This window comes from Cuculus canorus, chromosome 1 (assembly GCF_017976375.1).
Source record: "Cuculus canorus isolate bCucCan1 chromosome 1, bCucCan1.pri, whole genome shotgun sequence".
NCBI classification, from domain to species: domain Eukaryota; kingdom Metazoa; phylum Chordata; class Aves; order Cuculiformes; family Cuculidae; genus Cuculus; species Cuculus canorus.
This window is the reverse complement of record NC_071401.1, coordinates 85,595,604-85,606,786: the sequence shown is the minus strand read 5'-3', so window position 1 is coordinate 85,606,786 and position 11,183 is coordinate 85,595,604. Positions and strand designations below refer to the sequence as shown.

General features: G+C 36.3%; 1 protein-coding gene across 3 annotated transcripts in view; it reads right to left on the bottom strand.

Moving 5' to 3' along the window:
* Positions 1 to 3,020: 3,020 nt before the first annotated feature.
* Positions 3,021 to 11,183, bottom strand: part of IL1RAPL1 (interleukin 1 receptor accessory protein like 1) — a 697,071-nt gene continuing 688,908 nt past the window's right edge. For all 3 annotated transcript variants that reach the window (XM_054056063.1, XM_054056064.1, XM_054056066.1), the window contains exons 10-11: positions 7,160 to 7,330; positions 3,021 to 5,866 (exon numbers count right to left, since the gene is read on the bottom strand). In XM_054056063.1, the coding sequence (XP_053912038.1) occupies positions 5,148 to 5,866; positions 7,160 to 7,330 (890 nt within the window). In that variant the 3' untranslated portion in view covers positions 3,021 to 5,147. The remainder of the gene's footprint in view (positions 5,867 to 7,159; positions 7,331 to 11,183) is intronic.

Sequence of the window (11,183 nt, the reverse complement as noted above, 5' to 3'; positions counted from 1 at the left end):
TTGTAAAAAATATCAAAAAATCTTCATCAGATTCTTAGCTCCCAAATTTTGCTTCAAATTGTTTTTCTAATACCAGTGACACAGAAAAGCAATGTTTGTAATTTCTGTAATCTCAACACTAGATAAAGATTATCCATTTCACTTAATGTTTAGATCCTAGACAATCACATCACTCTTATTCCACCAAAATAAAAAAAATATTTTAATTTACTATTGAATGTTTCTGAAATTACATTATCTAGGATATTGGCTATTTAATGTAAGAATGCTGATAAACTTTTGGAATGAGATTGCTTTTAATAACAAACAGAATTCTTTCCTTCACCAACCTTCAATATCAATGTATTCAAGTTTTAGTAATCTGTGCAACTTGAGATTTTATACATTTTCCAGTAAGTTATCAGGCACTACTTTGTAATTTCTGCTCTTACTACTTCATGACTGTGAGCTTTTGACCTTCTACCTGCACAGTTTATTAGTGCAAAGCAAATTTTGTCTTAAACAGAATTTAAACAAACAAAAAGCATAAGAACATTATTAATTCCTGTAACATTTCTATTAGTTTCACTATTCAGGGTAACAACTCCAAGTTCTGGAACATTAACCCAAGGCCAGCTGGAGAAGTGTGATGCTGCCAACACATCTTCTTGGAGGATTTAGTAAGAGTTGATGGGAAATAGCCTTGCAAAATTACCTCACAAATGACACCTCAGTAGCCATTCAGTGGACCTCAAATGCAAGACACAATGGCTTTCTCCAACCTCCACTCAGTGGGCTATTTAGGAGGCCAAAGGGTTGTGATTATAGAGAAAACATGCAAGGAAACTTGCAGTATTCATTATACAAAAAGAATCATTGTTATGACATTGCTCACATTTTTTTTTCTGATGGCAGTCACACTAATCTCTTGCTTAGCTGAGAAGTGAGTTTAAAAAAACATTCTAATAACAGCAAATCAGAAAAAGGGTGGGTGTGAAAGAGTATAGTTAGTCTGGGTAATAAACTAAGCCTGTCACAGAATTTTTTTTTACTGACAGATTTCTGCTATGCTCTATGTCACAACAATAGAAGTCACACCAAAAACTGTCTGTGCTAGACTACCAACAAATTAAAAATTATTAGGAAGTATATTAGACATATAGGGATGTATTTGTGTTGATGATCTGGCTGGATGGGCCTCTACAAAGCCACTTTCTTTATGTAGGTCATCAGCCAGAGTACAAAGCTTTACATGACAAAAACCAAACCACAACACAGTAAGGAAAGAAAAAAAAAAGTAAGCATTTTGACCTTTCTTCTTCATTGGCTTTATCCTATTTTTGAGCTTACTTTACTGCTGTGATTTTTTTTCCTCTTTGTATTTTAATTAAACTCTTCTTAGGCTTGCTAGCTTGACATTTTCTTCTTTTTTTTTCTTTTCAGTTTAAGAATTTTTTTTCAGTTTAAGAATGAAGAAAACCCGTTTACTAGTTTTTTTTTTCCCAAATCTCACTGCTTTATCTATAATTTAAATGTGTCATTAATGAACAATATCCAAATAAAACTCTGTGAATTCTAATCATGTGGGTACAAGAAGTTTTCCAATTATTTTGAAGCCGGTTATCACCTGTTATATAACATACACATGGTTTTCACAGTCGTGCAGTAAAAGAAAATTCCTACTTTGCATCAAACCCTAACAGTATTTAGCTCTGAACCAAATCATATTGAAAGAGTTTGGTGTTGGCTGCCAGGTGTGAACTACTAAAATGCAGAAGATATTTTGCTGCTGCTTTCCTTGCAGTCAAGGTTTCAGCTTGTCACAGACTGCAAATATGAATTCCTTTTCTCTTTGCATTTCCAATTTTTCCTCCCACTCAAATCAATCTTGCTCTCATTTGGCTTTATTAAATTTACCCTCAAATCATACTGCTGCAAGTGAGAACAGAATCAGACCCAGCAATGCACTTCACCTTCAAAATTATTAGCTGCATACTATACAGTCCCCCATTGCTGTCCAGCTGTATGTGATGTCTGGAGAACATATATAGGTCTGGAGAACCTATATATGAATTTCTACATGTTGTGCAACAGAGTCCTCTAGTTTTATATCAAGGACCACCCTGATTAGAGAGAACCTTATAAAGACAAAGCACCACACCTGGGTAATTCATATGCATAGAATCCACATATAGACTTGAAGTAATTGTCCAGGCGGAGTAAGTTTTTCCGATAATCACACTGTGCATTTTTTTTAAATAAAGTGCTATTTGCTTATGGCTAAACCTCATATGTGGCCACTGCATGCACACTTCCAGCAGGATTATCAAAAACTGGAACATCTTCACCAAGAGAGGATAGAGCCTAAGCACTAGGGTAATGAAAGATTTGTTAGTTGCTTTGTTTTGTTTGTTTTATTTTGCGTTCCAACAGAACTTTTGTCAAACATAGAGCACGTGAACACACAAATGTTTCCTTTACTGTTCCCCACACAGAGCTGTTCATAGAAGAGGAATACTAAGGAGAAATGTTTCTGAAGCCATATCAGCTTCTCCATTTATTTCAGGCTTTGTTTTGTGGTTTGCTTCTCTTTTTTTGTTTGTTTTTCTTTTATTTAGTATTATGACAAAACATTATAAGAAAACCTTTGTTTTAAGTAGTGCGAATATCAAATATTATCCATTAATCCCTGAATCATGCTATTGAAAGTGCTTAAATCTACACTAAAAATAGAATAATAGAAATGTACTCCCCATGTGCCTAAGGAAACGCCTACCAATCATCTAAATGTGACTCCAGTAAGATAGCTACATTCTACATTTATTCCACATCCCAGTCTTTAGCTCAGGGCATGTACAGGGGAGGGAAAAGGAGAGGAAGAATGCATTGCTTTCAGAGAATACTGGGGTATTTGGCATCCAGTTGAATGAAGGAAAATACCATCAGTGCCTGACAGCTGTCTGCAAAAGCAAATAAATGATAGCTTTCTTACACTATGAAAATAGCCAAATGTGCAAAGCTCTCTTAAAAATGTATCTAGCCTGGCAGCTTCATTTCCATTTTGCGGATGTTTGGCAGTTGTCCAGAGGGAGACACCTCAATAAAGAACAGAGTGTAGGAAAGGGATTGAGCAAATTTTCAGAGAAATAAACATTTTTAAGAAAATAAAAATCAGTGCACATCCCAAAGCTCTATTAGCTTGTTACACGGATACTGAGATTTTTGACTTTCACAACAGGAGCGTAGTCATTTCCTCCCATACTGTTATTTCTGGCTTACTGCCACAAACATCCCCCAAACTGCAGTTTAACTGCTCTCTACCCATCACTGCTCATTAGAGAAGACCAAAATATTATAAACTGTACTTTTCTTATTGTGACAATCAGGATGAACAAACCCCACATGTTCATTATATTGGCTAATATAATTCAGCTAACATAAAAATACCTACAGCTAATTAATTGTATAACTAGACTATAATGTCTGTTTGCCAGGATACCAGTTATATTTCTGCCAGGGTTAATCAAACCCATGACCATACAACAGTGTGCCGCAACCAGCTTTACCTTAGCTTCCCTGCTTCTGCTAGCAGAGTAGCAGAGAGCTTGGCCTGAATATGTTGTATGCTACAACACCACTTCTCTCTCATTCTAAAACCAGAAATGACTTTTCATTATTTAAAACATAAGATGCTTATTTCTTTTGTCTTAAAGATGTCCAGATATAAACATACTATTTCTTTTTTTTCTTCTCAGGCAACCGTGGTACACACATTATTGGCAACTCCTCAAAGATAGAATCATACATGAAAAATAGAACTAATTTATTTATTCATTAAAGTGAATAAACTGTTTTTAATACTTCCAGGTCTGATTTAAATATTAATTCTGTATAAATAAAACTTATTCTGAGAACAATTATATTTGTTGATATTCATGTCACTATTTTCTGCCTGAGTTTTTACTGAAATCATGTTGAAATTAATAAAGTTTTACTTATAGTTACAAGCTAAAACCAAGTGAAAGAAGATTGCTTAATCCTGAACATATAATCTTAAAGCAAATACAGTTTTTGGAACATTAAAATACAAGGGGGCTCTGTAATCCACAGCAAAATAATGTTTTGCTCTTAGTTTTTCAGAAAATAACACTTTTATATAATACAAAGTGACAAATTATCATCTTTTTATTCCCCTTTGGTTTGAAAGTCAGTTCTGCAAATATTAGCAGGACACATTGCACTTCAGTGCCTATTGCCTCACTTGTCTTAATTGTCTGACAATTGCAAATGATCTTATTTGCAGGATTTTGAAAGGGGGGAAATAAAAAGTTAAATGTTTAAAATAAAGTCCACAACAACATTAATATTTTTCCAGGAAATGTTAAAAATAGGGTTTGCTTTTATATTTATAAAAGGGATACATTCAGCTTATACTTAAAATTATATTAAAAAAAAAATAAAATAAACCCAAGAAAGCAAAAACCAAACCATCTCTATTTTCTTCACACTCTGTGGTGCCTATTGTGAAGCAACCAATACAGATTGAGTATACTCTGTTGTTTGACAAGTATCTACCAAGTTACATGTTAGATGATCAGACTGTACCCCAAATGGGGGCCATTGTAAGGGCAGGGAAGAAGCAGTGCACATTAGGGGAGTAGAAATGAAACTGGAGCTCTCAGTGAGGGATGGGGTCCTTCTAAGAACAAATATTTTCCAAAAGAAGTGAACTGCAGCAGGCATGGCCTTCAGGAAACAGGCTGGGCAGGCCAACAAAATGGATGGCGTTTCTGATATCAACATAGCTTTGTCCAAGCATTCCCAAGAGAGGTTAAAAACAAACAAACAAAAAGTCTAAAACTATACCAATGAAGCAAAAAAGGTTCCTATCTATACAGCAGTCTCTTCATTTAGAAAAAAATGTAAATATACAAATTCCAATGACATATAAAACAAAGTCAAAAATGTGAATGGGAAGAGACATGGGTAAAACAGGAAGACTGATGCTACAAAGAAATTGCAAAAAACATATGTACAAGACCCTGTTTTTCCTCGTATGTTATCAGTTGTAATGCATGTTTAACAGCAGCAGTCGAGGATGTAGTTCCAGGCACCAGACTGCAGATTCAGCTCCTACTCAAGGGGTTTGGTGGCCCCTTGCATTTTGGTCACCAAATGACACTTGATATACTAGTCTCCCGCGGCAAGAGGGGCAGTATCGCACTGTTTGTGTGAGCCTCTTCTGGATTCTGCTCCCTGTTAGTTTTTGTCTGTGGCCGCTGCCCATTTATAAGTGTCATAGGGATGTTGCAGTAGGTATGCTGATTACCTATTGAGGTAAGTGGCAGGGTGCCAGTAGGAGGTACATCATATTCATAGCTTCGATAATAGTGTTTCTGGCGCATCTGTGAATGATACGTGTTATGAAAGGTGGAGCGCAGGTCTGGATGGGCAGTGGCAAGAGCAGTAGAGGTGGCAGCAGCCATGGAAATTGCGGAGACTGTCTGCAGTTCCCCAAATGGCCCATGCTCACTGACATCTAACACCTGCTCATGTGTGATGGGTTCAATCCTCTTAAAAGGCATTTCGTACTGTAAACGTTTCCAGAACTTGGAATTCAATTTGTTGCATTTTGGTCCATGCCATTTAATGACAGTGAGGAGCTTGATGGTATGTTTCAGCGCCTCAACCTCCTGGTAGTTCATAACTCCTCGTAGTTCACTGCATTCAATCAGTATCACTTTGATTTCGCCTGTGACTAACATGTTTCGAAGCCTCGTTTCCAGTTCAAAGATGCTCCAGCCTCTTCTGACCACATAATTTGGAGTCATGACGATGATCAATCGCTTGCTTTGGTCTACACATCTTGCCACATCTTCAATGTAGGCTACAAAATAAGACAAGTGCTCATAACTCAGTCTAAGAAAACACTCTGCTCCCATAGACTGGGGAAAACAACAGAAACAAATCCCTACTCTCAGAAGAGCTCACTGACATACGCAAAAACCCATCACCTGCAAATGCACCAGGTTGGCTCACCAGGACCTGGTCCTGGGCAACCTGCTCTAAGTGGCCTTGCTTAAGCAGGGAGTTGGATCAGATGACCTCCAGAGATTCCTCCCTTTCAGTCTCAACCATTATTATCCTGTAAAATTTCTATTCCCCCAGTCACTATGGATTATGAGTGTTTGTTCACGAGTTGTGGTTTTGTATCACTGTCTTTATCTTTATTGGAACAAGCGTGTCCGTCACCATCTTTTCCTTTAAACAGGCAAAGGCATTCAGGTGGGCAACAGAGCAGCAAATATTTTCTTCAGGTGTTCAGTCTCAAACCTAAAAGATACTCTAAGGTGTACTGTAAGGTTAGATTTTTGTTTTCTTTTCATGCCTCTAGAACACACGTTCTCAAAAACAGTGTTGTCTCTTGTAAATTAATGTTTGCTGTTGCTGTAGACTTCAAAAATATCCATGCAATTATGTCTGATGTTGTGCTTTGCCTAGACCAAGCATCTTTTCTTATCTTCAGTAAAAGATATTGAACTTAGTAGCTGCCTATATGGTTACACTGTAGTTATGAAGAATATTACAGCAACTTACAAAAAAATTTCTGTACAGGTTGGAATATTTGAAAGAAACATGAAAAATATCTACGTGTACCAGCTGGAATAAATTCTAAGTTGTAGTCTCTGAGAATGATCCAGTATCTCCACTGTGCCTTAATCTCCAGTGGTCACTACCAGAATTCAGTACTTTGCTCTGCTGTAGATGTTATTACTCAGCCCTTTCCCTGGTCCAAACACAACTTTTTCCTTCCTATCAGAATTTCTGTAATAAACACTTGGAATCATGGATATCTTTCCAGACAAATTCTAAGGAACAAAACTCAAAGACTTCTGTATTCATTCCCAGATATGCAAGTTCTCAAAAATCTGTGAAAAATGGTGGTGTCATTCACTTCCTTTACTTTTGCAAGCTCTTCCAACACTGTCCCACCTTCAATCAGTATAATACAATTACTATAAATGATCACCTTATACACATTAAGTATGTTTGTTGCTTATCTTTATCATTTTCTAAGATGATATTCTGAAGGAGGAGGTGTAGAAACAATACCAAAACAATCTCTGCAACTACTGCACTTGCTGCTGAGGAAATAAACAAGCATGAAGACATGACTTACTTCCCGTGGGAATCAAATCCCTGTCTGGTATGAACAACTTGTATCCATAATGCTTTTCAAGCATATCTGGTAGGATCTCAAGAGCAAATCTTTCTTCTTCTCCAGTTTCTTGATTCCATTGATCAGGATCTACTTTGGTATAGGATAGATATGCATCATAGTCTTTGTTATCTAAGGAAAGAGAGGAAGAAAGTAAGTTAGTTCATGATTCTTGCAGATTTCCCAGATAATTCCCCAAGAATAATTTCTGAAAGAATTTATCAGGGTATGAAGTTGTTCAGATAATATGACCAGGTTTCATCCAATACGTAGATGTGAACACATACACTTTTCCTGTTTAACCTGGTAGAGGTAATCCTTATTTACACAGATGCAAGGGAGAAGGGATCCATATCCAAAGACTGAAGTCAGGTTTTGCATAAACATTTGTGTGAGGCTCTGTATGAAGGAAATCCACTCAACTGTGGGGTGACAACTTGTGAGCACAAAAGAAAAAAGTTTCTGAAAATAATGTGAATTCTTCTTTAGATTTAAAAGGAAAACATGGAAATACCTAGGCTAATGTGCAATTGCATCTCTTGCATGGTAAAACCATTTCAGTTTTGCAAGATTTTTACTCTAAATTTAGGACCTTGGGCCAAAGTGTTCTAATTTTATGTGTATCTTGTAAAACTCATTTTCTTTCCTGGTCTGAAATTATTGCCATGCTTAAATTTTTGAGTCATCAACTCCTGATAAAGTAGTTTAACTCTCTTGATTCTGTGTGGTTAAATTTGCAAATTTAATGTTCCATTAATGTGCATTTTGTTACTTAACAGTGTGTTATTTCATTTCAATATGAGAAATAAGTGTGCTTATTTCTTAAATGTGTTTGCTGTGCCTACTTGAAAGACTGGATCAAAAGAGCCATCATTAATTTTCATTAGGGGGTCAATAATGCCAAGTGTTCTGGAACTAATTCAGTGGAATAAGAGGTCAGGTTTTGACTTTTCTTGTGAAGAAAGCAGAAAAAAATCAATGGCAAGAGTAATGAAGTGTTAACATCCTTCTAAGTCTCTCGTCAACATTATGCATAGGCTATCAAGAATATCAATTACTTGTAAAAGAGACCTGATTGGATACTTGACTGTGTCTCATAAGTAATGTTATATTGCTCCAGTGCTAACTTCAGTTATTTAGTGAGCCACTCCTTTCCTCGTTTTGCAACTTTTGGTACTCTGGTAGCATTATTTGGAAAAGCTTGCCAAATGCAAGATAGGTGCAAAGAGTACAAATGAAGTTAATAAAATGGTGCTAATCTTGAACAGTGCACTCTTCACTCTGAGAAAGCATAGATATTATTCTTATAAACATTTGCAGATGACAAAACTTAAATGGTAAATCCATAACTACCTTCAAACTCACCAAACCCATGAAATTACTTCATGCTTATTCTCTCCCCTGCACACTTCTTGTGTGCAAGAAGAAGAAGAAGAAGAAGAAGAAGAAGAAGAAGAAGAAGAAGAAGAAGAAGAAGAAGAAGAAGAAAAATGAAGCAGAAAAACTTAGAAGAAAAAGTGAAGGGCTGCCTCCTATGGTTCACTTGTTCCATTAATTTTCTCTGGAATATTTGTGAAACCGTGATCCTTCACAACAGACAAGATCCTCATGCCTTTGACAATGCCTAGAAATAGCACTAACTGGATCTAGTATGAGATAGAGGGAGATTACATAGCAGGTTTTTGTTTCTGTAGGACAGTGTTAACACAGCAACTGAGTTAACATAGAGAGAGGGCAAGAGATATACAGGGAAATTATGACTACTGACGAAATGATGATGCAGTAATGCCATTTTCTATCATCACCTTAATAATGGTCATAACCAAAGCACATGCTTGAGAACAAAATGAGTTCATTGAAAGTCTTTGAGTAAAGCTGAGAATGTATCATTTCTTAAGATGATAAATAATGCAGTGTTCAAACTGTTTTAAAGGCTTGGAGTATTGGTTTCTAAGATGGTTTGCACATTCCTACCTAGAGGGAAAATTATTCATACTCTGCCACTATTTTCTTGTATATGTAGATATTCCACTAATGTATTTATTTGAAATATACATTTTTCATACCATGGAGGCTCCACCACTTCCGCTTACTGCATTATCTGGTATTGCAGGGAATGTTTCTATTCATCCTAGTACTGTAGTTTAAATAGCATTTGAAGGGCTATGAACAGCCAAGATCTAGGGTGTATCTACACAGACGGGTGCAGGCAATTATATGTTTATTCAAATTCCAATCCAGTAAGATGTGTAGTCCAGTTTGGGGAACTGTTCGATGCGTTAGCACAGTGGTTTCCTTTAGCTATTTTACTCCCCATCTGTCAGTTATTTTCAACTTCCTTTCACGAAAAGTATAAAGTTCACTTTACAGCAGAATTTCCTTATGTGGTAATTTTGTTATCTGATGGGCTGACACACTGGCATGAGCAGACAATTTGCAAGATGTGAAATGCCTGGGATGATCACATATGCCTTTGTTTTATTTCTATGATATTTATGTATTAGTCTGCTTTTAGTTAATTAAAGATATCTGAGCCACATTGCCAACTCTGAAACATTTAAAGAACTCCAATGGGTAGATAGCTACATAGCCATCATAAGTTCTCTTTCCTGTGATGTGATGTGATGTGATGTGATGTGATCAAAGAGCATTTACTATTTTCTCTAATTGATAGTCAAGAAAATGTAGAACTTCAATCATAATGAAAAATGGGAGATATCATAAAATTGCTGAAATCTCCAGGAAAGTATTTAAACACACTGTAGATAACGTCTCTATGTGCAGTTCTTCTCAGTTAAATGGTCCCACCTACTCCTACTTGTAATGGATGGGACCGCTGCCTACATTCTAAAGATCATTTTTGATTGTAAATTGTGTTTTTTAATATGCTGTCCAAATGGACTGAGAGGGAAAGATGGGAGCCTGCAGACATCCTGATCTTACAGCTGTAACACTCTAAGAAATGGTGCTTGCATCTTGCTAGTCTCTTGGTCATGTGACATGGAAACAGGAGGCTTTCAGCTTTGCTCTCAAGCCTTTTGCTCTCAGACTGTTCTCCAAGTAAGCCTTCCTTTGAGCAATGCATCCAGGATTCTCCAGACTCCCAGGAAGCATGCAGGAAGTATATCACAGTTTTGTGTTTTCTTGGCCATTCATTGGAACAGGTATTTTATCTGTGAAAATATTTGGTGTCAGCATATCTTTCTTTTCCAAGAAAAAAAAAATCCACTTCATCAAAATATTCCTGTTCTGCTCCTAATCACAAATCAAATCATAATACTTATATTACTATGTAGCATGATAATTACATATTTGGCTATGCAATAAATTCAGATACTGGCTGGATTTACAGTGTCAGAAAAAAAGGCAACAATCTAAATTGAAAACAAAAAAATAGCCAGTGACAAAATAAGCTTTTTCTTTAAAATGAGAATTTCCTTATTTGCCTTCATCAGCAAGTAATTAAGTCTTCTATCCAAGGATCCTCAGAAATGAAAATGTGATTGATCGTTGCTTGCACTTTGGCTTTAGATATAGATTACGCCATTTCAAAGGTTTGTTTTTGTAAGGCATTAGCAATAAACTGGAATATAGTTACTACCTGCTTCCTCCCACACTTTGGAAGAAAAATAGCTGCTAATAACCAAAGGCAAGGACGTTGATCATTTCATCTGAAATGTTTTTTCTTTCCCATGGAGACTGAAAGCAATTATCTACACGTACTTTTGTACCAGAAAGCACTCTTATTCCCTTAACCATTTCAGGATTCTTTTTTTAGAATCATATCAGAATAAGCCCATCTTGCATTGCGTCCAGATACATTGCAGAGCTGTATTATGTAATGGCTGTCCTTTAATTTGTTGAACAGAGCTCAGTATGACATAAAATATCATGCAATAGCAATAATTTGAAATATTTTGATGTAATAACTCTTCTCTTCCCATTCGTTGAGAACAGACAAGTAATCCTCTTCAGTTATGTGGTC